Genomic DNA, 27,659 nt, shown 5'->3' with positions numbered 1-27,659 from the left:
AGCTATGAAAATGTAAATGGCGGGTCGTTGTCCTAGTCATCATGACAACTTCCTTTGTATTGCTTTACTTCTTAATTTTTCATCTAAAATCTTAAAATCAATGCCCAGATCTGTTTTTTGAAAAAGTAAGGAAAAAGGTTATATAGTGTTACTAAACTGAGATGCTAAGAATCCATTGTATTAAATGCCATACAGAGAAAATATTGTAGTCTAACAGTGAAGTACAGGATAACAGGTGAACACAGTCTGCAGTCAGAGAACATAAAGGAAGAATGAGAAAATAAAGCAGCAAAAACAGTCTGCAGGTTATGGGATGGTGATTTGCAATGCTGTTGATAGTGATAGAGTAGTGCAATGCATAGTTCGAGAACATATGCCAATCTACTACTTGATCATCTACCATGATATTTTTTTTAAAATAAGGTGGACTCTTTGTGAAAACCATTTCCTATAAACATTTATTTCTCTGTTCTTTGTTTAGGTATCATGCCAGTGTATCATAACATGTTTGCACTTATGAGTGAAACTGAGAGAATGTGGTATCCTCCAAATCACATCTTCCATATAGATGAAGCAACCAGACTCATCCTAATTTACCGGATAAGGTAATCTAAAACAAATATTAAGTACTTTTCATGGTAAAACAATACTATGTGAGGAAACACAACCAACAAGATACTTAGTTGAACTATAGTTTCTCTAAGAAGTTATGGACAGATGTTGGTGATATTGGGTAAGAGATAGATAGAAGTATCAAAATTATTGGAGTAGGTTTGAATGGCATTTTATCAATTGTCTATATACTATGTTTTCAATGTCAGACTGAAGAAACAAAAATGAAAAATACAGCAGAAGTAAAAATAACATTTTTCTTAGTAATGATACCTCTTACCTCCTCTGTGCTTGCCTATTTGAAGTTCGTGGTAGTTCTGAAGTGCAGAGTAATTATCCTGTGTAGCCAGGCAGATGACTGCAATAGAATCATTTTTCTCTAACCTGATTTTTGAATATGGACACCTAAAGCTACAGTCACAGTTTTGTTCATTTACCTTGCGTAGTGTGGCCTGAATGTTTCTTTAGGAACTCTCTCAAAGGAAACTGGAAGACAGTAACACAAAATTCTCTATATTCTGATTGAGGAGGATAAGTTTGCAGAGCTCCTCATCCTTACCAGTATAGCTTATCACCCTTCTTAATTGCTGTAGTACTTTTAGACATCAAGAACTGGATCCAAAGCCTTTAGTTGGCTAACTGTGGCTTTATATTGATCCTCCAAACCAGCCAGCATGAATTAGATATCTGTCTATGAAAGCGATAATGTCTGGTGCTGGTAAGCGAAAGAATCTGTTCATTGATGTTTGCTTAAATATTTCCTAACAGGTTTTATTTTCCCCACTGGTATTGCAATGGCAGCAGCAGAGCATATCGGTATGGCGTCCTTCGAGGTGCAGAAAGCCCTGTTCTTGATGATCTTGTCATGTCTTACCTGTTTGCACAGGTATGATTTGCTTGTTTATTTTTTAATGCAGATTGGTAAAGCTTGTTAGTATTTATTCCCTTCCATGTCTTCTGATAGTAGCTGTGTATGCTCTTTGACAGCTTGAAGCCCACTCAAGATGAAAAATAAATTCCATGTCATATTGTGTATTTGGAGAGATGAAGCTTTAATAGCACTTGTGGGGGGGGGGAGTGTGTTGCTCCTTTCTTGTGCCACTACATTGTGGAAGTCTTTTCAGCGTGACTTGCATTTGGAACTGGCACAGGGTAGAACATCCTCTCCATATTGACCTTTTTGAGATTTAAAACGAAAATGCTTTGAAAACTGTTTCTAAACATGATGGTAGCTGATACCTATTATGAATATGTGCAGCTTTTTGTGGATGAAGGGGTTCATTCAGAAGAATGCTGTCATTACAAAAAAAACCCCAACAAAACAACCAACCACAAAAAAACCAAACCCAAACAAAACAAAAAGCCAAAACAAACAAAAAATGCCACACCACAAAAAAAACCTTTGAGCAGAATGCTGCAGTTTTAATTTGCTTTCTTGCCTTCGTGTTTCACAGTGGCGAGATGATTTTTTGGATGGATGGATACAGATGCCTGTTACTCATGAAACACAGGAAGAATGCCTTGGAATGGCTGTTCTGGATATGATGAGAGTGGCCAAAGAAAAGGACCAAACCCCACTGGCTATTTACAATTCAGTCAGGTGACTCCGTAATTCATAGTTATGACACCTATCTGATATCTAAACCAGTATTTTTGCATGTTAGCATCTAGGAGGAGATGTACAGCTGTTGACAATTGATTTATTCTGGTGCAACGATTCCATAAATTTACCTATAGTGTAAACTATAAATTAGTAGGAAAATTGTATCATGGTTGCCATTCATGTTTTTGGCTACCAGGATTTGATTCTCTTAATGAGAGGTAAGGCAGCAGCTACTCAAGTGGGAAAGGTTGTAAGCAATTGTTTGAGCTGGGAGACAGCTCTGGAAGTTATCAGATCCCACCTGTGTTCAAATCAGGACCTACTTCAAAGTCAGATGAAGTTACTCAAGGCTTGTCCAGTGAAGTTCTGAAGATGTCCAGAAATGGCGATTCCACCGCATCTCTGGGCAGCTTTATCCTGTGTGTGATCACGCTTGCTGAGGAAGATTTTCTCTCTATCTAATAATCTCTCAGCTATGATATTGACTCTCCTCTTGTTGCCTCTTGTCCTTTCACTGTGCATATGTGAGAAGAGTCTAAGTCTTCTCCATAACCACCTGTTAGTTCAAGACAATTAGTAGAACACCATACTTGAGCCTTCTTTTCTCTGGGCTGAACAAATCAAGCTCCCTTATGCCTCTTCTGTCATGTCGCGTGGCTCTTAACCATCTTGGACCAATGTCTGCTAAACTTGCTTGAGTTTATCAGTTCACTTTGGTTAATCAACCTAATTGGTTTCCTCTCCAGCTGAGTTAATTCTGTCCCTGATTAGTACTTAATGCTTGATGTTTGTCTTTTAATGAAACCTAGCAAAAGTGAAAAACAGAATGAGACAACAACTTGGCCAGCTCATTGAAGGTGACAAAGTACTCTTTTGCCCTCTTCATGTAGAATACAGACTGTGATATAGGAACTTCAGTGAGAACCAACCACAAGTTCCACCTGCTGTATTTTCAGCCAGGAAATTTGTCCTATATCCATGTAGTTGTCTCTGTCCATGTGGTATCCTCTTTCCAGCTTCTACATCAAAGCAAGCAACTGTGTAACTTCTGCTGCTTTACCTCAGTACTTCAGCAAAGACTAGAACAGACATGTCTGGATTTATGGAAAATGCATTATGTAATATATATTGAAACTTGAGTGAGGGGGAAAAATGGAAAATGGAAGAAGACAGGGCTGTATTTTAAAGAACATACAACAGATTGAATAAAGGATACTTGTTATCCTACAGTTCAAAGAATAAGGTTACATTTAGAGGAAAAGATGTTTTCATATTGACTTGTTTAGAGCAGAACTAATTATCTTTGCTGGATTTAATTTTTTTGCTGATTATGTATTCACAGCTACAAAATGTTTTTGCCTAAATGTGTGCGAGCAAAAATCCAAGACTATCACATTTTGACGCGAAAAAGAATAAGGTACAGGTTCCGCAAATTTATACAGCAGTTTGGCCAATGCAAAGCTACTGCCAGAAACTTGAAACTTAAGTATCTTATAAATCTGGAAACCCTTCAGTCTGCCTTCTATTCAGAGGTTTTTGAAGTAAAAGAACCTGGTGGAGATCCTTCTGGAGAGGAACGTTTTGCAACCATTGTAATAACTGGAAATGGTGGTATTCAGTGCTCAAGAGGAAAACTTAAAGACTGTGAGACACTAGCAGAGCAGGTAATTTCTTTTATTATTTTAATAATGGTGCAGTTTATCATGTAGCAGAGTGATTAGCTTATATTGGAAATTCTGATTTACCCCTGGTAAATTTGGTAGGTAAATTTTACTTCACAGTGATGATCCAATTTGTGTTTGACTGAGGCTCACAGTAATGTACTGACTTAAACAGGGTAGGATTTCGAAATTATTTTTTATTGAAGTATTAGAAGAAATTCAGTACTTGAACTTGTAATACATCTGTGCTTGACAAATGAAACAGTGTTGCAACTTTGTTACTGTAAAAAAATGATTGCCAAAAAGTAATGACCATGTCTCCAGGTGTACGTAAAATGCACAAATTCCTCAAATTCTCTTTGAAAGCAAGGTTTTAAGGACTCCAAAGCCCAGGTAAATTTCCCTATACCTATTTCCTGCTGCAGTTAGACTCCTACCAGTGTCTGAGCTAGCAAATTTAAAGTGACATTTCTGTGACTGCAGAGTCCATGTACTCTTTGTTCAGGAATTAAATGCTAAAATTATTTGAGTAAGTGCCAGTAACAGTGTGCTGATGCATTTTTATTCATCAGTATTACTTCTTTTGTGTGTGATTTACCAGCATAACTATTCATGTTGTTGAATTCACCAGAATCTGATATATGTTGAGAGTGGGAGTTTTCCAAAGGTAAAATTAAAGGCAAAATGGAGCATGTCAGTTTTCCAAAATACTTGTGTCCATTATTTTGGTAGTTTTGATTCATAATATATAGCAGTCAAGACCAAACTACCTGTAACAATTTGTAAAAATACTATTTTTTTTTTAATACTAAAAATCCAATTACATACCCAGATGCTTTGAGTGTGCTGTTCTTAGAATATTTGTAGATTGACGTTAGGTCCACTTACCTCATTCATAGTTGTTATTTATCAGCCCTCTACCTTTCCTAATTTGCATGTAAATGCCAGTTATTCTGGCGGAGCTAACATAAATGTCACATTTTGCAATTTCTAGTTTTATTTGTACAAAATTGATGCATGCAATGCTTTTTGGGCCTGGCAACCAAGCCTGTAGTAAGAGTAGTGTTTAAAATGATCATATTTCCTATAGAGAATGCCAAATTATTTTTTTCATAATTAACAGTGTTATCATCCCACTTACAGAGACGCAGTGTAGGCTGCATTTATTTTCATTGGTGCAGAAACTGTTTATAAAATCGGTTATGAAAATTTAGTAAATTAATAAGGCTGCTTGAAATATGATCATAACTCTTATTTCAACAAACTGTAGTGATGTATCTTCATTAAGATACTGAATTGAAACAAAATTTTCATTTTTTTTGAAGGCAGGAATGACATATGTATGGTAGATTGTGAAGAAATTTGTTTGCCAGTTCACATCTCCAGCAACTAGATGGCCAAATACAGCTTCAGGGTCTTCAGTGCATTTGAGCTGATTTATTCTAACTGATACCCACTGAGTCTTACGACCTTGATTATTACACCTGTTTGTTTTAGGATAGGATATGCTTGCAGCCATATAAATGGGTATTCTGACTTGAATAAAATCTAGTTGCTTTGGAACAGTAGTTTTAGATAGCTAAATCTGCCTTCATTTAAGGATGTTAAGTTCTATTGAAAACAAAACAGTGCACGATTTATAAGATATTGTAATTTGGCTTGTGAATGACTGAAGGAAGTGCTACAGATCATCACAGTATCAAAGACTACCTGAACTTCTTATGAAAAGTAAAACGTGTCATGGATTTCCCATGTAATTAGGATTGATGCTTCAAGCTGCCTAGTCAGTGACAACCATGGCTGGTGGGACAGCCTTCTCTTAGACCCTTTCTCCATTCGTACTACATCCATCTCTTTGGTAGCAGATTCTGCAGCTTGTATCACTCTGATGAAGCTATGACATTTTGGATTGTTAACAAACTTTCTAAGCCTCTTTAATCAGGATGTTAATAACAAGTTCTCAATTTAAAAAAAAAAAACACCATACAACAAAAAAACCTCCCCAAAGATTAATCATCATGTTCCAATGTTAATCCTCACAGAATACTACAGAACAATGAAGTATCTACAATAAAAAAAACCCTAACCCATAAATGAGTATTTCCATTCATGGTTCCTGATCTTTGTGCATTTTTTAATTGATGCTTCTAGCGATGGTCCCATAAACACAAGACTTTGTAATAGTGTATTTAAGGTTTTATAATCCTCTTTGTTGCTAGTTTATAAATTGAGATTTGTAGGAATTCTGATGCTGCAGATAGGTTGGGGGTCTTTAGTTGCTATTTATGTTATTACTGACATGTAACCAATATTTATTGCAGGATTTACAAACATACTGTGATTTTCCTGATATCATTGATGTCAGCATTAAACAAGCAAGCCAAGAAGGCTCCAGTGAGAGCAGAATTGTCACCATTCACAAACAAGATAGCAAGAATCTGGTCTGTTTACTTTGCTTGCAGTTTTTTCAAATACATTGTTGTTTTGAGCAGACTGTGTGGTTGCTGTGGTATTTATACTGTCGTATAAGCAATTAGCATGTTAATTAACCATGAAGTAAAACTACATGCATTTCATCAGTATAAACAGTGTATTGGAACACCAAGGGTCTTTTGCATTCAAAGCTCTGTGCATGAACTGAAATAAAAATAGATTTTATAGCTGAGGGTAATTTCTGATACACAGATTGCTTCTTCTCTTTCTTGGAGTCTTAAATCTGAGTCTGTGGTTTGATCTATTGAACATACTGTTTCCTTACTGTCATGGTAAGCTGTCTGCCAGTGACCAACACATTGAGAAAGGCTTCAAAAAACGCTGAAAGTATGATGATACACAGAAAATGAGTATTGGCGAATTTAATGCCATTCTGATAATGTCATTGGCAAAATTAATGTAGTTGCTTTTACAAAGTATTTTATACATGAATGTAAAAAGTAAAGTTGTTTCAGTTTGAACTCCAGCGTTACACTGGAGTCAGACTTTCCAACAGGTATAATTCACATAGTCATGTGGTGGATTGACTTTGGCTGGGCACCAGGTGCTTGACAAGCTGCTCTATCACTCCCCTCCTCAACTGGGCAGGGGGAGAAAACATGACAAAAGGCTTGGGGGTTGAGATAAGAACAGGGAGAGATCACTCGCCAATTACCATCACAGGCAAACCAGACTTGACTTGGGGAAATTAGTTTAATTTATTGACGTTCAAATCAGAGTAGGATAATGAGAATTAAACCCATATGCTAAAAAACCTTCCCCCCACCCTTCACTTCTTCCTGGGCTCAACTTCACTCCCTAGTTCCTCTGCCTCCCCCACCAGCAGTGCAGGGAGATGGGGAATGAAGATTGCGGTCATTTCATCTCCTGTTGTCTCTACTGCTACTTCTTCCTCACACTCTTCCCCTGCTCCAGCATGGGGCCCTTCCCATGGGAGACACCCCTCCATGAACTTCTCCAATGTGGGTCCTTCCCATGGGCTGCAGTTCTTCATGAACTGCTCCAGCATGGGTTCCCTATGGGTCCACAGGTCTGTGGGCAAACCTGCTCCAGCGTAGGCTCTCCACAGGGTCACAGCCTCCTTCAGGCATCCACCTGGTCCAGCGTGGGGTCCTCCATGGGCTACAGGTGGAGACCTCCATGGGCTGCAGGGCACAGCCTGCCTCACCATGGTCTTCACCACAGGCTGCAGGGGAATCTCTGCTCGGGTGCCTGGAGCACCTCCTCCCCCTCCTTCTTCACTGACCTTGGGGTCTGCAGAGCTGTTGCTCTCATACAGCCTCACTTCTCTGTTATACAGCCTCACTTCTCTGTTCTGGCTGCTGTTGCGCAGCAGGTTTTTTTCCCCCTTCTTAAATACATTATCCCGGAGGCACCACCACTGTCGCTGATGGACTTGGCCTTGGCCAGCGGTGGGTCCATCTTGGAGCTGGCTGGCGTTGGCTTTATCGGACATAGGGGACGCTCCTAACAGCTTCTCACAGAAGCCACCCATGTTAGCCCCCCAGCTACCAAAACGTTGCCACTCAAACGCAGTACAAGTTGTTGCTTCCTTTATCTCCATGACTGATCTGTGAGCCTTCAGGGCTCCCCAGCTCAGGCATTTGTGTGATAGGAGAGCTTCCTTCTTGTGTGTGTTTGAAAAAACTGTGTAGAGTTTAACTACTACTTTTCTGCAAAAATATTTTTTAAAATTCAAAAAATATTTCAATAAGCCGTTACATATTATTGTCTAATGGTGCTCTGAAAGAAAAAGGCATATGGTTTACTTTCATTTATATAAGAATTATAATTCACTTTCATTTCCTGCATTAATAGCACAGGCCTGTTAGGAATTTGAATCTTTTTCAAGGCTTTTTACTGAAACGTAAGAGTAGCTGGAGTATCTGCGATGCAGGTCGGTGGTGCTGAGAGCGTATTTCAGATTGGTGGAGGAGGCTTCCTTAATCTTGAGCCATTAGAATTCTCTTCAAAAATTTCAAATAGCAGTAGTTAGGTACTTGGCTGCATATTCTTTTGAGGCTAAAAGTGGCTTTCTAGGAGCTTGTCTAAAAACTGCTGAAGAGTATGGCAGACTAGGAAAAAGCACAGTAGCTGCTGGTTTGCTTGTGACTTATTTGTGTGTGGACACTTACATACCAGAAATAGCTGATGTGTTAATTAGAATTTGTGATTTAGTTCAATCTGTTACACAGCAACTAGAACTCATGATAGAAATGTACTTTAAGACTTTTAGGATACATGGATTGATTAAAATGGCTGGATTTTTAGGTCTGTGGTTTGTGTGGGTTTTCTGAATATGTCGAAACAACTGGAAAGAGAGTTGTTTCCAGGTCCTCTTTTAATAAGGAGTTCGAAGACTCCAGACAAATTCTTGGCATGTAATCAAATGCACCAGCTTTTTTATTGCTGTCTAGCAAAGAACTTGCCAAGGAATTGTGTTCAGGTACTAGGCATGTCCCAATTGTCATGAGCAAGCTTGTACAGCATGTACTGAAGCCTGTTCTGTTGTGCTGTGCTACCGAATGAAATCTAGCGTGACTCTGTAGATGGTGAACACTTCTCTGTTGAAGTGGACAGCCTTTTATGTTCTGATGCAACTGTCAAAATACTAAGAAAATATAGATAGCTAGATAAAAATAGACTGTCTTCCTTTATTGGCAGTAATAAGTATGTTATGTAATTTTGTCCTGCTCTTACCTGTTCAGTGTATTCTGCATAGACGTTTTCCACACACCGTTTTCCTTTGACCACATTATTCTTCTCCCCATTTCCATCCATTGCATCTCTCTTCATAGCAGTTAAAGGTTAGCTTCTATCTAGTCCAGCTCAGGATGTCAGGTTCTTCTAACTACTAATTTAATTTTTTAGGCAGATCCTTTTCTAGAGACTTTTCTTTGCTACTTGAATGTAGCCCCTTAGATAAGTGAAGGCTTATCTATAGGATATCTATAGATAAACCTTAGATAAGCAAAGGCTTTCCTATCAGAAAAAAATAACACTGTTTCCAGTGCAGTAGGGTCTGCCACAGTGTGTGGTATCTACTCAGTTTTTCCATTCAGATGTTCCCTTTTGTCAGCATTCCTCTGCTGTTTGATGTATTTAGAGTAAGGGGGTTTTATGGAAGATTTGTTTAATTTGGATTTACTTTTGAACACTGAAGATTGCTAACAAGTTTTGGATGACACCAGGAAGGTAGAACTATACAAACAGTAGTTAAAAACTATTTTTATATCTTTACTGTATGTATATATGTTTGTAGCTTTTATACCATTACCATATCCAGGAATTTTGTGTTGCCTGCTAAAAATGGAAATTCTCTCTCTTTCTCTCCCCCCACCCCACACCTTTTTCCCCTGACAATTTAACAGGAGGCTGAATTCCAGTCATTAAGAGAAGCTCTCTCCTTTGTGTCGTTGATTGATGGATATTACAGATTAACTGCGGATGCCCACCATTATCTCTGTAAAGAAGTAGCACCACCATCAGTCCTTGAAAACATCCAAAGCAATTGCCATGGACCAATTTTGTAAGCAATTTTTTAGCAATATAGCAAGGTGATATATTTTTGAAAGATGAACTTTAGTTGACCGTGAACCATGATGGACATCTTGAATTGTGTATCTATTTCATTTACGTAACATAAAATGTTTTACATTTTTCCTCTTCTTTTTCACTTTGCAAAATAAAATACCTTCTTCACATAATTTTAAAAATAAATTAAAAGCTTCTGGTTTTAATTTTCTTCCCTTAGAATTCTTTTTGAGTGAGATGGGCAGCAAAGTCTTGATGCTGTATTTACCGAATTGTAGTTACTACCATGGCAGCAACATACAGTGTCCTAGACAGAGGATCTCATGCTGTCACTGCAGCCCCTCTAGCAGTTTATATTATCTAAGCTGTCAAAGAGAAAAAGGCAAATTCAGACAATACGATACTTGAGCAAGGATTGCGAGCCATATAAATTGGAGAGTTGTTTTGTTTTTAAAGGATGTTGTCTCTTTGTCTGCTTTCTTTGTTACTTGGGGTTTGTTTAAAGGAAGGTTCGTACCTTCACTGAATTTTTAAAAAATCTTTTTAATTGTTCATATGGTATTATTTATTGTTTGCAGATAGAAGTGTTTTTGTTAGGCAGAATAAAAAGGGTATTTGCTTTAGCTACAGAAAGCTCGAAAGCTGATACATGTATGAAACTAGCGTACTCTACTTGGCTACTACAGAATACTTCTGTGAATTTCCCAATGTCTGAAAGAGGGTAGGTGCTATAACCTTCAGAAAAAGGAGGACGACGACAGGGATGGAAACCTATACAGTTCTAATCACATTTCTTGCACTAATGACTAATGCTGTACATAAACTGTTTTTTAGGGCTGTTTAGAAGGATGTGCAGTGAGTCTAGATCTTTCCAAGCCATTCTGTTCCTCATTCCCTGAGATAAATAGAAATAGTTATCTAGCAAGACTTGTTTAAAGGGAAATTGGTTCTTATAGTAAAAAATGCACCACTTTATCTCAGCACCACTTTCTTATTAGCCCTTTCCCAAGTTAAACCCACCTACACAGATATTTTGTCAATTTTAGCTTCTTTTAAGCTGGTTTATTACGGCTTCTTCCATAATGGATGTTTAAAGTCATATCATAAGCCATGGGGAATGTAGTTCTTTAGGCTGTAGGATTTCTCATTACATAAATAATTGTGGTGTTCTCAGTATTAAGAATTTTTAATATACTGCTGTCTGCATAAGCAGCCACCCTGAACGCTGGAATATAAAAGGGAAAAAATATTAACTTAGCTGTAAAAAGTTGGGAGTTTCAATTGTTGCTGTATTAGAGATTGGCATTATTATCAGATATCTAATGTTCCTGGATGTTGAAATTTTGCAATATTAAATATTTTATTTTTACTATAGCATGGACTTTGCTATCAGTAAACTGAAGAAAGCGGGTAATCAGACTGGTTTCTACGTTCTTCGTTGCAGTCCTAAAGATTTTAAAAAATACTTCCTCACCTTTGCTATAGAGGTTTGTATTCTACCTTAGATAGTACCTGTATAATCCTTACTGCTTTATGATGATGAGCCTGGGAAGTTCAGTAAATTATTCTGAGAATTCTTCAGAATGTTTGTCTGATGTGTATTCTGTAGCTACTTCTGTCAGATTAGCCAGCTTTGAGGGTCTTGCGGGAAACATCAGAATACTTGTATGGTAAAGAATCACTAATGATACATACCGTATGCTTATGAGAACAAGACAAGTAGAGGGAAGAGAGCTTGAGAGTTCTGGGAGTGGTGACATGGCTTTTGGGACTGTAGTAAATGTTTGGGTGGTGGACCAGTTTGGGGTGTTTTTTCTTTTTATTTTTAAGTCTGAGGATTTTTTCACTTGGATTTTTTTCCTGGGATTTCTGCCTACCTCCCCGCTCTGGAGCGGGGCTTGGTTAGGCTGAGATTCAGTTCTTGGCTATCTGAGAGTGGCACTCCTTCATAAGTTCTTCTGGGTTTGGGTTCTGTCCACATCCCCTGTACTGGGCCAGCCACAGTATTTGGCAGATGTTACATCAGCACAGATAATCAGGTGGATATCTGGTGTTAGATAGAGTGGGAGCCACCCTCAAAATGCCTGCAATTCTCGTGCAGCTAAAGAACCAGATGTACCTCTTCTCTGTGAGATTGCAGTTAGTGATAATACAGTACCTTAATATGGGTGTTAAATCATTGTATGATCTTGTTCTGAGAATGGCCTTCTCTTTAATTAAATTAACACAGCTGCCTTCGGGTTTTTAACTAGGAAAGGTAATACCTGGGTTTTCCTGCTGGTTTGCAGCAAGCTAGTATGTTTGCTAAATACTGTCAGAGATATGTGCATCTCTGAAAACAATAAAATAACGTTGATATGTGGATGGAGAAGTAAATGGCCATTTTAAGATCAGTTTCACAAAAAATGTGACATCGGGTCAGTGAAGTACGTCTGATAGGGAATTTTTTAGTCTAAGTCCCTGTCTTAGTCTAAAGTCTTAAGAGTCAAGCTTGTCAGTTAAGCCTGCTGTTAAGTGACCTAGCCATATTTGGATGTATTTCTTTCTTTTTCTGAGTCTTTCTGGGCAAGCGACTAAAAGGTGTTTGAGAATCAGAATTTCTTGAAACATTTTCTGTAGTGTTGATGTGAAAGACCATTGAAAGTACTATTAAGAGCTCCTCTGGTTTAAAAATGTTTAATGAGATATTTTCAAGACTCATTGTAAAAATAACTCAGTGTATATTGAAGATCTGCCCTAGGAACTAATTGCTTAGAATTGTACTGTAGACAACAGAAAAATAGAAATACAGATGAGACGTCCAAATGCTTGTCAAAATAACGTGGAGCATGAGCATTTGTGCTATTACTTTCAGCAAAATTTTGTTTTGACGTTGCCCCTTGTAATGGTGAAGAAGCTTTCATAACTAGCTCTGAAGGATTTTTTCCTAGGATCTGTTATCTGTTTTTTGAGCTCCATCTTTGCAGGTTTCATAACATTTGTTTTTCTTAGCATCAACATGCTAATTCCAGTGATCGGGGTAGAATCATGTTTTCTCAGTATCAGTATTACATAGTGAGAACAAAATAACAAATTATGGTAATATTTTGCTGAAGCATTCATTCTTTATTTAGTAGAGTGCTATACATTTAAATAAGCTTTCAAATACTAAATATTGATCAATTTTATTTTTAATGGAAAAAAACTTCACAGCGTGAGAACACCACTGATTATAAGCACTGCTTAATTACGAAGAATGAGAATGGAGAATATAATCTTAGTGGAACCAAGAGGAGTTTTGGTAATCTTAAGGATCTGTTGACATGCTACCAGACAGAAACGGTCCGTTCAGACAGCATAATTTTCCAGTTCGTCAAATGCTGTCCTCCAAAACCAAAAGGTAAGAGAAAGATTATTTCCAAGCAGAGGGGTTTCCAACTTCTAAAGATTTAAAAATAAATTAACACTAAATGACTCTCAGCTAGGTAGAGATATATGTTTATGTGGGATTTTATAAATTTCACTGACCTATTTGTTCATCTTCTTAGTCATAGTTTTCAGCCCTAGTGTCTGCCAAATTTTACTTCTCAGATGGTCTTCCAGAAAGAATCATGGTAGCTGGTTTCCTGATTAGAAGCAAAACTGGTTTCTTAATTGCAATGGATTGTGTGCAGCAGCATTTCTTCTTCAATCAAGTGTTTTCATGTCTTGAAAAGGAAAGAGCTACTAAATGATACATTTCTCTCTGAGGATAGTTCCATGAGCAATGGAACCAGCAATGCCAGTGAATTCTTTCATTGTTTGTTGGCATCTTAGTCAAATTATGCCAAGGCTGCCGTGTGATTTCAGATCCTCTTCAACACTGAAAAATACACAGAGAGTAGAGCTTCTGACTGGGGACTGGATTTTTCTTAAATTTGTGTTAAAGGTCCTAGCTTTGGTATTCATAAAATCTTTCTCTTTTATGAATTCTGATGTCTGCCCTTTTTGCTTATGGTAAGTAGTACTACTTACAGTCAATATTAGTCTTTGTATCCAAGTCCCTCTTTAAACAAAAACTTTAGATGACAGACTGATACCACTTTTACCTCTCTCAAATTTGATTGAAATTAGCCATGGATTCAAAAGCTTAGACAAGATTTGACAACTGAATACATATGCACATTACAGAGAACAATTTTGTAACCTCATTTCCATTGAAACAAAAAATTATACCTGTATCAGGTATATTATAAATTATTGAATAAATATAATTGCACATGCATACACACAGATATCCACAAATACGTACTGATCAGCTTCAGTTTTACTAACAGACCTTCACTACTTTGTGGAGAGTCTTTTTGCAAAATCACTCTAAGAATTACTCTGGTAAACATAAGGCAATAAGGATCACTAAAGTGTTGGCTAGGGCAAAAATATGTAAAACCTTTTAAGAGACATCAGAAAGATGCATGTCCTTAACAGAATGACTTCGTAATTTAAAAGAAGAAGGTGATTTATGTCCCCCTTTTCCACCCCTGATTGTTATTACAAATACAGCAGAAGTTAAAATATGAAAGGAGGCAGGAGTAGTTTCAGAATGTTTGTCAAAAGCAGGATTACTTCAGAAACTTAAAATAGTAGAGTCAACCCAAATGCTTTTGCTGATTAAAAAAAAAAAAAAAGCAGACATTTGAATTTGTTTAATGAAATTTTGTGTGGGTTTTTGAACAAACTGATGTTGATATGATACCTTCTTGCTGGGTTAACATCTTCTCATTAATAATCCTTCTGAAATAATACTGTTTGAGTTTTATATTTTACAAATTTACTTAGTTTTTCTTTTCCCCACCCTCTTTCTTCTCCCAGATAAATCAAATCTCCTGGTTTTCAGAAGCAATAGTGTTTCTGATGTACCTTCATCACCTGCGCTACAGAGACACAATAATGTCAACCAGATGGTCTTTCACAAAATCCGGAATGAAGATTTGATATTTGTAAGTGCATTGGTTGCTTCTTCCATTGCAGATAGTTGGTTTAATACACACTAAATTTTAAACTCAGTATATGTTTAAAAGAGCTTACCTGAACGAGACTTTGCTGTAATCAACCTTCCCTTAGTTAAAGTTGTGAGAGAGAAGACTTTTTAAAAAAAATTTCCATTAACACAAATAATTGTGGTGTGTTTTTTTTTTTTTAAATAAGAAGCGTCCTTTTGACTGCAATAGGAGTTGTTTTCTTTACTTCTGTACTTCTCTGGGGATGCTTAAATATATCTTTAATAGCAATTCCTTCCTCTCTGGTTCTTGCAGCAAGTTATTTTCTGAGATCCTTGAGAACTCAATAGAAAATAAGCAAGGATTTAAGCTGTTTCTCATATAGTTGCTTCTTTGTCTGCTCAGTCTGACTCTAGAGGTGTGATAGCTGTCAAGATTTGCATATGTGTTACTTAGGGTGGTTGTTTAAGAAGTCTTTTGCAAAACAGGCAGAGATTTTATTTCACACACACACACACACACCATCTGTATCCTTCCTTTCTTTTAGGAGGAAAGTCTTGGACAGGGCACGTTTACTAAGATTTTCAAAGGTGTAAGAAAAGAAGTGGGAGACTATGGCCAGCTCCATCAAACTGAAGTTCTTTTAAAGGTGCTGGATAAAGTGCATAGAAACTACTCAGAGGTTGGTGTGATTGTTGACCGTGGTATGATGCTTGTCCATGCTATGTTGAGCCTTGCTTTTCTTACAGTAAACAAGTATTTGTTACATGGTAGAGAGTGGTATATTGAACTGAGCTTATTCTTGGCCTTGTGACACTGAGAGCATGTATTTGGGACAGGTCTACTTCCCAAAGCTGATGTACATTATTTCCCCTCTCCCCACCACCCATCAGAGAATTTGGGGCTACCTACTGAGAGCCAGAGAACAGTTTCTTCATACAAGAACCACAGAATTGCCTTTAGCGGTAAATTATATACAGATGAGTGACCAACATTTATGAGAAAATACTGTTTTGGTGGACTGTCATCAATGTTTTGGAGTCATACTGATTTTCCAGTAGAATCAACAGTTCACATCAAGTCATAAAAAATTATAAGCGTTTAGGTGTGAGAAACACTTGCCATATGTAGAATCATCCATAGTCATTTAGACTTTCACTGTTTGAGAGAAGCTGCAAGCAAACCTGAAATGTCTTTTTGCAAAACCTAATACAATGGTAATATAATTGAGCCCTGGATTGTATATGTGAGAATTTAATTTTAAAGACTTCAACAAGATGTAGTAGTGGTTAATATATTAATGTAACTTTCTATGGTTGTTTATGTTGTATATATAATTGTATCACATTCCTAATTAATCTAGCTGTATTTATAGCAAGCCAAGAGAATCAGTGCATTGTTCACGGAATTTTTCAGTTACTTAAGACAAATCTGTATGAAAATGTGAGTAAAAAAGGAAAGGACATTTTGAATAGCTAATATTTATAAGCAATGTAGGCATACATGTTTGACAATTGAAAACAATAAAAAACTGAACCTCATATTTTAATTTTAATAAACTGGGTAATATACTTACATTCAGTGTTAAAAGGACTAAGAGTACGGAAACACAAGTATAATCACCTGAAGGAAAATTTGCTATTTTTGACCTTGTTTCATTTGGTGAATAATCAGTACACAAGCAAGCATAGCTGGAGATGCCACTGAAGGGAACAAAATATTGCTATAGAAATAAAAGCATCTGAAACCTTCCTGACAAGGTTGGGTAAGGTCTCATAGTAGTGGATGAATTATATAATACTTTTAACTTAATGATGTGCTTTGAGGAAAAAGTTGGAAAGAGAATAATTAATTATGAATTCACAGTTTACTTTTATTCCACGTCAGTTAACTTAGTAAAGATTCTTTTTAAAATGTTGAGATACACCTGCCTGCAGAAAAAGGGATTGCTGACCTCTCTGGAGTGTGGATTATCAATTATTTAAATTAAAAAATACAACTCATATCTACAACAACCACAATGTAATATATGTTACACAGAGTCTTTGCAATGAAATAGAAGCTGAAACATTTTTAAAAATACACATGGTTTTAATGAATTTATTAGAAATTCTGTGTTGGGTGGAGGAGGGCTTGTGTTTTCACTGATACTTATTCTCTCAATCTCTCTTGTTTCTCAAAGTCCTTCTTTGAGGCAGCAAGCATGATGAGCCAGCTTTCTTACAAACATTTGGTGTTAAATTATGGAGTCTGTGTATGTGGAGAGGAGAGTAAGTAGAAATTATATTTTTATACTAATTTTATACAGCTGTCATTAGAGTTTGTCATTGGTACTGGGGAAAAAAGGGGGGAAAAACTAAACAAAACAACTTGTCACACCAGCTGGAGACCCAATATGTGTTCACATTGCAGAGATATTAGTCCTGGTGTCTGAGAACTGGTTAATATGGTCATAACAAAGAAAACAGAAAAACTGTAAATACAGTCAGCGTGAACAGTAACCTCTGTAAATGATTCTGTCATGTCTGTTCAGAAGTGAGATTTTCTGATGTTTTGCTATATTTCTGGAACAAGCTTTTGAAATGCCAGAAAAATTGTACCCTTAACATTGTATCGATGGTGGTTAGCTAGAAAGGGAATTGCTTGGCTACCCAAGAAAATCTTTGTTTACTGTGATCAGGAACACAGAAACTGCCACCCTTTCCCACCCACTTGCTGACTTCGTGAGCACAAATATAGCCTTGGGAAGTTTGGTTTAGAGATCCCATTATTTCAACAAAAACACCACAGAATATTAACAAAGGTGGAATCTTTGCATTGTCTACAGAAGTAGAATGTGTTTTCAGTTTGGGTTACTGCATTGTGGCTATGTATTAATAAGTTTTTTTAAGAATGCCTGAAATACATTTATAACAACTTGTAATGACCTCTTAAATTTGGATGGGTATCATATGCTTATGTATGCTATCTTCGAATATTTGCTGTCTCACTTTGGCAGTTTTTCCTCTTCATTCAGTATTTAGGCAGAAATGTCATTTTGCCCTAAAACATTATTTTTGTGTATGTTTGTAGGTGTTTTATAATAACAGTAAAAGCATATTAGGTAGATGGTTGTCTGTTTCAGAGTAGGAATTTGCAAAAGGGAGGGTGAAGTCTGTATCAGGAATTGCTTCTTAGGAAGATGGAAAAGGCACAACGCATTTGGCCAAGAACTTGTTATGCCATTAACACATTAGTGTTACTCGTGTTACACCCATGAGTGTTTTTTGCCTAGTTTATTCATTGTACCAAGCTTGGGGACTATATATAAAATTTCAGGTAGATCAGGTATATAATTAAAAAAAAAAAAAGTAAAGATGTGTATGGTTACTTGTTTCTTCTTTAGGTCAGTTACCCTCTATAGACAGTTCTATTTCTGAAGGCAAGAGACTTATTACAGCTTAGTAAGAGGCAGTTACTAAGAAATCAGAAGACAGGCTGTTATTTTTTCTGTGGGTTACATACTTGATGTACAGATTTGATGAAAATAGCTTCGCATAATTGTAAAAAACCAGTTTGCTGTCTATAAAGTAAGTTTGTTATAGAAACCAGTTTATTTGTTATACCCAAATATAATACCAGTAGTTTCCAGTATCTTTACAGTCTAAATGGGATCATTGCAATGTGAGCGAGCATCTTGTAGCTGAAGGCAAGAGTTCAGTCATGCAGTGTGAAATCATTGTATTAAAACTGATGAAGACTGTGCAGTACTACAAAATGGGTCTTGTTTCTTAGGTTGTTCACTGAACAACTGCATGGAGTCATATGTATACACAATTTTTTTTTTTAGTGGAGATATTAGCCTGTTTTCAAGAAGCCTGTGTCCTTTGTCAGCAAAGCACCATATTTTTCACTGGTAATATAGATTGTAAACTACTATGTAGTGAATGACTTGAATGTTATTTGACTCACTACATTGATATTGCTGTTACATTACTGTATCAGAAGTTAAAGTTACTTATTGTGCCTTTCAAGTGATGGTGGAAAGATGCTCACTGGATTTATTAAGGTGGAAAGCTATTCTGTATAAAAAACTATTAAATCTAGTAATTTTGCATATGAGAAGAAATTAGGTGTGCTTCCACACCATGACAAAGCATAAAGAACATAGAATAGTTGTGGGAATACTGAGATGTCATACAGATTTGAATTTAGTTAGATCACCAGCAAGGTATCAGAAAGATAAAGAAAGAGATGGGTATTACCAGAGTAATGAAGCTGTCCTGAAATTCCTTTATTTGTTGTTGGTTTTTAATTGTTAACTCCTGTTACTACTTTAAATCAGACATCCTTGTACAAGAATATGTAAAATTTGGATCCTTGGACACGTACTTGAAAAAGAACAAAAATGTTATCAATATCTTGTGGAAGCTGGAAGTAGCCAAACAGTTGGCATTAGCCATGCATTTTCTGGTAAGTAGTTTGTTCTTCAGTTTTGTTCATGATTGAATTGAAGTGTTTCAGGCTAATAGAGGTAGAATGGCTGAGCTTATTACCCTATTTCCTGAAACTCTGGAGGGTATTTGTAAACAGACTGGTCATATACCAGATAGTGGATAACCAAGGACAGACCTTTGTATCTTGCACAAAGTGTAATTTAATTCCCAATTCTTTTTTAATGCTTTATGTTTCAATGTGAAATAAAAACACATTTCCAGTAAAAATTCTTCCCTCCGCACCTCCCCAGGAATCAGTCCTCCTTGATTTTTCCATGTCAGCTCGTGATGCTGAACATAATCTATTTCCTGGTAGTGGTAGTAGTTAACCACTGGGAAAACATTGTACTTTTCAAACTGCTAGTACATTCTTTTTGTGCATTAGGTCCCAACCTTACAGTCTGTTTAATTGTACATAAAGGCCATTATTCAAGACAGGATATGTGATTACATGAATCTTCCCTTTTTTTTCCCTTTAACAGTTTAAATGTTTTTATATTACGTTTTAAGTGGATCATACTGATGGATCAGTATTCCTCTGAGTTAACATACATCAAATATTTTTTAACTCAAACTTTAGTTAGATGCATAAAATGAACGAAAACTGGCTAGAAACTGTAACTCTTCAGAGGAACTGATGAAATGTCTGAGGTCTGATCAATACAATCTATGATCATTATTTTGTCTGCTTGATGTTTCCATCATGCTGTGTAAAGTATTGTTTTTAAATACCTCTTCAACCATAAGATTTTTTTGTCAGTATGCAAAATATACATTTTTATTCATAGGAGGATAAAGGCCTTGTTCATGGGAATGTCTGTGCAAAAAACATATTGCTTATCAGAGAGGAAGACAGGAAGTCTGGAAACCTTCCGTTTATAAAACTAAGTGATCCCGGCATCAGTATTACAGTTTTGCCAAGAGACAGTAAGTCTGTGTATCAGCTTTCTTGTTTAATGCTTCTGACTTGAAAAACAAGTTTGGTTTGGTTTTTGTTTTTTTTTCTGGCCACTGTCTAAGGTACTTCTGTTACGTAAGTTCCTTCATCTGTCTTTCACTTTAGAATAACCTCTGCAGTCCTAGTCAGAAGTTTTATGTATATTTTATATCAGTGAGTAGCTACAGAAGAATTCTCTGTTGTGTGAGGGGTTTTTTTCCTGCTGTTCTAATTCTCAAACTTTTTTTCACTGGTAGTGCATTTAGTATTCTATAATGTACAGCATGTAAGTGCTGCATCTGCAGGTAGCTGCTGGACTTGGCATGGTATGATTGGTCAAGGTTAAATTGTTGTATCTTATGGTTTGGAGAATCTTCAGAGCTGAAAGTAAATGCACTGTTGAAAATGATGCCGAGACAGTTGAAAATCATCTTCACTGCTTTTCTTGGTGAACACCTGAAGCCACTTGTGGCTAAAAATACTGGATTGTCATCTGCCATTGGAGCCATTCTGATGCTTTATAAACAGCAGAATTAATTACATGAAAAGAAATGGAAGTGTAAGATTGTTACACTGATGAAACTGAAGTAACCTTCCTATTCTTTATCTAGTCCTTTTAATCATTTTGGAAAAGTGAACACACTCTACGCTTGGTAATTTTATACATGTCAAAAGAAATAACACAACTAAGAGACATTGCAGTATCATTATTTTCCAATAAACTGTTTAAACTCAATGAGAAGCCTACATTAATCTTATGAGATCTCATTTTAAGGAGCTTTAAATCAAATCACTACAATACTATCTTTTAATTTGTTACTAATCAATATCAAAGGTTTTAAAATAAGGTAGTATGAAATTCCTTGTTATGGCACCTTTTGCTGTGCCGCTGTGCCACTGTCCCAGAATGTGCCAACCACTAACAAAGTACTTTTTACCCTTTGCCATCTAGTTCCTTTGTGGTAGCTGCTAAATCTTGGTAACACAGAGGGAAATAAAGAAGTTAGAGTGAAAATATGATGTGGGAATGATGTTAAGGCAGTTTTATAACATAAGATTTATTTTACAACATAACTAATGGTCGTCTGGTCTGGCGCATAAATATTATTTTTGTATATATTCTGTAGCTTTTTTTTAGGCAGGAGCAAAACTTGGAAAGGATTTAAAAGCACATTACAGAATGAAATAACCTGTGTATACTGAAGTAATTTTTACTAAATCAAATATCATAGAATTTTCTTTTTTTGTTATTCATCTTAACATGATTCATCTTGGCATGATTGCACAGTTCTTCTTGAGAGAATACCATGGGTTCCACCTGAATGTATTGAGAATCCCAAACAATTAAGCCTGGCCACAGACAAGTGGAGTTTTGGTACTACTTTGTGGGAAATCTGCAGTGGAGGAGACAAACCTCTGAGTGCACTGGATTGTTCAAGGGTAAGTATTGTTTTGCAGTCAAAGTGTCCAAAGAACTGTTACAATGTAAAACATCAGCTGTTGTCACTGTATCAGCATGTAAAGTGGTGTGTCTATGACCACTGTAGGTAAAGGGCACTTTCACTGGAAGATGATGATCAGAAGTGATGATTTGAGGGTTTTTTTTATCTTGGTTTTGATTTTTATGGGGGCAAGGTAAGTTGCCAGTATTACCTTGTTCATGTTGTTGTTGCTTTGTTGCAACACATTATCATTTTAAGCAAAAAGTATTCCTAACAATGTATATGGATTTTAATTGGCATTATTCTAGCCATTGAACTTCTTAGATGCTGTAAGACTTTGTTGCAGACAGTTCTACTGTTTTAGCTAACCAGAAATGTTAACTTGGTCTCAACTAGGGGCAAGGGAAACACATTCCATAAAAATATTACTTCTTATATACTTGCTTCCTTAGTTGGAAGCAAAAAGATCATCTTCTTTACTGCACTACCAAAAGACTTGTAGTTCATTTTTATAAACAGACTGTTACCTTCTCACAAAACCTGATCTGATTTCTCAGGTGTTTTAATCAGCTCTTACAGTAAGCTACAAGGTCTACCTAGATCTACCTTATAGATACCTGGGTATTTCAGAAGCTGCCCACATCTACTGTACTAATCCGCATTCTTTCATAATATTTATGAAGCTTTTTACAGTCGGAGGCGCTCAGCCAGCGCATAGGTAGATAGAATTTTCTGCTGGGCCAATCCAGTTGAATTTTTATGAAATCATCAGTAAAGGGGAGACAGTCTTTCTCATTCTCTTTCTCTATCTTGTTATCTTCCACCAGTAGCTGACTCTGAATTTCTGAACTGATTACTCTAAATTATGCCAGTCTTGCTACATTGTCACCTTTGGCTTTCAGTGTAAATTGGTCAGGTGTACATTCTGTGAGGTAACAAGTCTAGGTTGAGAGCTGTATTTTTTGGCTGCTATGGTGAAAATATTAAGGCTTCTGCAGCTCTTCATGGTTGTATATTAAAATGGCTTTTATCTATTTAATTCCAGAAACTACAGTTTTATGAAGATAGGCACCAACTTCCTGCCCCCAACTGGACAGAACTAGCAAACCTTATAAACAACTGTATGGATTATGAGCCAGATTTCAGGCCTTCATTTAGAGCAATTATACGTGACTTGAATAGCCTGTTCACTCCAGGTGAGTGTGATAGAAGAACTCACTAGACAAAAAGAACCCTGATTCAATTGGTTCATTTTCATCTGGTACCTTCCTTTATGGTATGTTGACCCACAACCACCCTCTACAGCAGCCCCAGAAGTCTTAAGTTCATAAGGACCCTATATTACTGCTTCTTAGCTTGTTCTAAAATAGAGCACATTAAAAGTGAACATTATCATTCAAAGCAGTTTTCAGGTTTGATTGACATCTTTCCCAAACATTCTAATTCCTCTTAATCAAGTATGTTAATGTCTTCCTTTCTTTCTTTTTCTTAATAAAATAAAGAGGTATCTATCTTTTTTCCAAGTGGAAGACGCATGTTATCACAAGCATTTGTGAAGTTTACTTTTCTCCCCCCTGCAGTAGTGGAGCTGTTGCACAATAGTTGCTAAATTTGAAGTACAGTAGGTCTGCAAAAAAGAAAATCGGGAAATTAAAGTAAGACTTGCTATGAGTCAAGACAAATAATTTGACTTTTCCGTAATACTACTTTGACTTTGCAGATTACTGTATAGAAGTTAAGGTGGTTGTTAATATTCTACTGAATTTGGGGTATGCCAAGCAAAGGTAGACTATGCCATGATTGTAATAAGTTTCTTCATTCTCCTGTTTGCTTCTCTGTGCCTTCTGTTCCCTTTCTCTCTTCCTTTCCTCCTACCTGTCAGATTATGAGCTATTGACAGAAAGTGATATGTTGCCAAATATGAGAATTGGAGCACTTGGATTTTCTGGTGCTTTTGAAGATCGGGACCCAACACAATTTGAAGAAAGACATCTTAAGTTTTTACAGCAGCTTGGCAAGGTAGGATGTTTCAAAATTCTCTAATTGCCTAGAAAAATAACTGTCCTTTTTCAGTTATCTTCCCATGACCCCTTATAAATTATTCACTTTGAAACTTCTATTACAGAAACTAATACGTATCTGACCTCAACGTGCAGTTCCTTTTAGATCTCTTTCTTAGTTTCACAATGTCATTAGCTGAAAGAAAGCTAGCTGACCTCCACAGTGAATCCAGTAACAACAAAAAGCTAAAATCTTTCTTAGTAATTCAAAGTAATGCAGAGAATGGTATTAATTTTAAAATTTTCCAGAGCAGTCTTGCATAGAACTAGTGGGGTTGGGGTTTTTTTGTGCATGACCATTCTGAGAAGTCTGTATATGCCGTCCCTAAATTCAGTAATGTCTTTTAGAGATATATGTAGGCCTTGAACTTTTTTGGCTTTAGAAATCAGCATTTGGTTACTAGTTTTGCAAGTCATTGCAGCCTGGCTGTGTGAAAGCATGCCTAGACAGAAGACCAAGCGCAGCTGGCAGATCTTAACCAAGTAGCGTTTTTCCAGAGTGGTTCTGTGCGGTGTTATGTTTTTTTATTGTCATGATAGCTATATATTGCTTTGTCTTCAAGTACTAGTGAAAGCAAGCCTGAAAGTGAAGTAGCAGAACTATTTCTATTTGCAGAGGGTTGGTTGTTGACTGTAAATGGTAGCATAGCATAGAGGGAGTGAGGACTGCATAAAGGAAGATAAAGCAAATACAAATAGAGAAAGGGAAGGTAGAACACTGAAACGAGTGGGGGAAGAACTGCCAAGGAACAGAGAATTAAGAGCCAAAAGCAGCCTAAATGAAGGGATCTTAGCAAGTGCAGGCAAAGGAGTATGTCAACTGACAGTTTGCAAGTACGTGTGGAAATATGTGAAGAAGGGAGAGAAAATGAATGGACATTGCCCCTTCTCATTGTCTTCTTTTCCTCTTGTGCTGTTTGCTTTCTTTCATAAAACATGTTTCTTACTCTTTTAGAACTGTTACTTATGATCCCCTGCACTCTTTTTTTTTCTTCTCAGGGAGGTTTTGTGGCATTTTACTTAATTGTGGTCACCTTAATGATGCAGTAAGCACTGAGGCGGTATGAACAAGCACTAAGAAAAAGACAATGTTGTGGACTTGTTTTTAATTCAAGTATTTCCATTTGTCATATAGGGAAATTTTGGCAGTGTTGAGATGTGCCGGTATGATCCACTGCAGGATAATACGGGGGAGGTGGTGGCTGTGAAAAAGCTGCAACATAGCACAGAAGAGCACCTTAGGGACTTTGAAAGAGAAATTGAAATCCTTAAATCTCTGCAGCATGATAACATTGTTAAATACAAAGGAGTATGCTACAGCGCAGGTACGTGCTATATTGAATGCACCTTCAGGTGTCCACCTAAGTTTGCACACTTAAGACATTCAGAGAGGTAAGTGTGTTCGTGAACCTCACTGACTTGTCCTAACTTCCCCAGGACTTGGTACAAATCAAAGGAGGGTAGTGTCTGTCATATACTACTTCTCAGTACAAGGTGGACATTTTATTCAGTCAGCTCATCGCATTATCTGATTGATTTAGAGAAAGTACTATTTTGGCCAGTTACCCAGTTTCTTTATCTTAAAGCATAAAAGTCTTCCTAGGGAAAGAATTTAGAGTTCAGCGGGAAAATGCAACCATTTTATAACCCTTGGTTTTTGCTCAGTGTAATGTCTTACAGTGGATATTGCCAATTCTTGTACAGCTTATAGAGTAAAAGACTAGACAGGAGAAGATTTCAGAAATGATGCATTTAAGTGAATTGCTGATGTTATTGAAGTTGAATGAAAGCGTGTGTTCTGCTCAAAATCTTACTGTAAAAAGAAAAAGATTGTGTTCAAAATCGTACTGAGTTTTTAAAGTTGGTAAAACTGCTGACCAGTTGATGTCAGTTGCCATTCTGGATTTCATTTCAGCAACAAGGAGGAATTACTTAAACACAGATACACACGTGTGGCACTTCTGCTTTGCTTTAGCAATGGTAGCTAAGTATTGATGAAATCATCTTGATTAGTGATGCTCTGTATGTCAAACATATCCGCGTTATTGTTGTATTTAAATAAATAGCAAGTTAACTAATATATGAAAAATTGTATGGTGATGTACATACAATAAATTAGGGTTTTGGTATTAAGACTATTTTATATAACTGTAATTCATAGATGTTTGTAAATATTTACATTTCAAAACTTGTAATTGGGAAATGACAGAAAAACTAAGTGTGATTTTTTTGTTGATGTTGTCAAAGGTCGTAGGAATCTAAGATTAATTATGGAATATTTACCATATGGAAGTTTACGAGATTATCTGCAGAAACACAAGGAGAGGCTGGACCACAAGAAGCTTTTGCTGTATGCGTCTCAGATATGCAAGGTAGGAAATCTCAGGTGATCGGTACTTTTCAGCAAATTTTTGTCTCTTTGGTCTTGTCTCATTTGTCTCAAAACAACCAATGATGGTTTGGTTTATCTTTTATAATACTGTTGGGCTGCTAGCACCACATAACCCTAAAAAAAGTAGCAATACATATTGATGTGCTCTGAACACACCCAACAAACTTCTGAGTAACTTTAACAAAGGGTGATGAGATTGGCCTATCTGCTGACGGGGGCAGAATATACGCTATTTATTTTTCTGTATTTTACTGTTTGCTTAGCTTGTAGTTTGTTAAGAAGAATTAAACTCTCTTTTCTCCCTAGGGAAAGCTGAAATAAAATTTTGCAGGAGTTAATACACTCACTCAGGCAAATTGTTTGTGACGTACCATAACTTATTTTAAAGAACATGGATATTCAAATCTAAAATTACTGTAACAGCATCTGTATGTTTAAGAATTTACTTTAAACTGTAAATAATATTAGCTTGTTTAGCAGAAAGAGCAGACAGAGGTAATTTCTCTATGAAGAACTATAGGCCATAGATGTGACCAGAGCTGTAGTAAATGATTTGCTAGTCTCAGTGGCTGGTACTGAACATCCTTCATAAAACTCTGAAAAAAGGGGGCAATCATCTGATCTTTATTGTGATACCCAATTTCCTCAGAAAGAGGCCTTATGCCTACCTTAGTTTTATTTTGTCATTATGCTTTAGATACAAGAAACTACAGACACTTCAGTTTTTGTTGCATGTTTGGTAGTTTGGGGAAAGGGGAAAAAAAAACCAGGGAGGGGTGTAGGAGGAAGAGACAAAAAAACCACCCCCACACACACTCCCCCCCCCCCCCCCCCCCCCCCCCCCCCAAGGCATGTACTACAAATATTCTTAAATTCCTTTCCCCAGTACCCAAATTCCTTTCCCCAGTACCCACATCAAAGACATGGAAACAATAATTTACTTAAAATTAGTGAGTATACTTTGGAGTATGTAGCCCGCATGTCTGGTAATGTGTGCCCTGCCACATTCGGAGCAGAAGCCTTTCCTTCTGCAGTACCCACAGAAGAGGCCTGACGAGAGTCAGGCAGGAGAGTCTGTGCCAGAGCCAAGATCTTCTCCAGGCATTCACCTGGTGAATAGAGCTTGATAGTTCCCTGCTTGAAATTTGACTGGCTCAGTAAACCTTTTAGCTACTGAACCTGGGGCAGGTACAGAAGGATGCTGCATGCACCTTTAGCAGCTGATCTCACCTACTCATGTGCTTCACTGAAGCAGAGCTAGGTGAGTAGCCTCCAGCAAAAACTCCTTGATGGGCAAGCAGTGTGCACTGAGGTTGGAAAACGGAAAACATTCACAAGTCTGTGGGAAGTGTCAGTCTTTTCACAGAGAGGAATAGTTGAACATGTGACCACCCACTCAAGGAGGGTTAAAAAGCCCTAAAGCCCTCTGAGCTGTGTCTCCAGAAAAAGAAGTCATTCTCCATAACAGGCATAAGAAAATATCTCAATTTTA

The 27,659-nt window shown here is 36.9% G+C and overlaps 1 protein-coding gene across 14 annotated transcripts in view; it reads left to right on the top strand.

Annotated features, from left to right (window-relative positions):
• The window catches only part of JAK2 (Janus kinase 2), a 91,699-nt gene that overhangs the window by 49,230 nt on the left and 14,810 nt on the right, over positions 1–27,659 (top strand). For all 14 annotated transcript variants that reach the window (XR_008744708.1, XM_055790256.1, XM_055790255.1 and 11 more), the window contains 18 exons: positions 482–605; positions 1,381–1,498; positions 2,067–2,212; positions 3,558–3,879; positions 6,198–6,317; positions 9,741–9,898; positions 11,279–11,390; positions 13,096–13,282; positions 14,734–14,861; positions 15,409–15,543; positions 17,044–17,131; positions 19,186–19,313; positions 20,125–20,263; positions 21,562–21,713; positions 22,761–22,911; positions 23,598–23,734; positions 24,911–25,100; positions 26,023–26,147. Coding sequence is in view for 13 of the 14 variants with exons in the window: in XM_055790256.1 (XP_055646231.1) it covers positions 482–605; positions 1,381–1,498; positions 2,067–2,212; positions 3,558–3,879; positions 6,198–6,317; positions 9,741–9,898; positions 11,279–11,390; positions 13,096–13,282; positions 14,734–14,861; positions 15,409–15,543; positions 17,044–17,131; positions 19,186–19,313; positions 20,125–20,263; positions 21,562–21,713; positions 22,761–22,911; positions 23,598–23,734; positions 24,911–25,100; positions 26,023–26,147 (2,660 nt within the window). In the remaining variant the exon portion in view is untranslated. The remainder of the gene's footprint in view (positions 1–481; positions 606–1,380; positions 1,499–2,066; positions 2,213–3,557; positions 3,880–6,197; positions 6,318–9,740; positions 9,899–11,278; positions 11,391–13,095; positions 13,283–14,733; positions 14,862–15,408; positions 15,544–17,043; positions 17,132–19,185; positions 19,314–20,124; positions 20,264–21,561; positions 21,714–22,760; positions 22,912–23,597; positions 23,735–24,910; positions 25,101–26,022; positions 26,148–27,659) is intronic.

Source organism: Falco peregrinus, chromosome Z (assembly GCF_023634155.1).
Source record: "Falco peregrinus isolate bFalPer1 chromosome Z, bFalPer1.pri, whole genome shotgun sequence".
NCBI classification, from domain to species: domain Eukaryota; kingdom Metazoa; phylum Chordata; class Aves; order Falconiformes; family Falconidae; genus Falco; species Falco peregrinus.
Note: the sequence above shows the minus strand (reverse complement) of the source record. Positions and strands in the feature narration are given on the sequence as shown.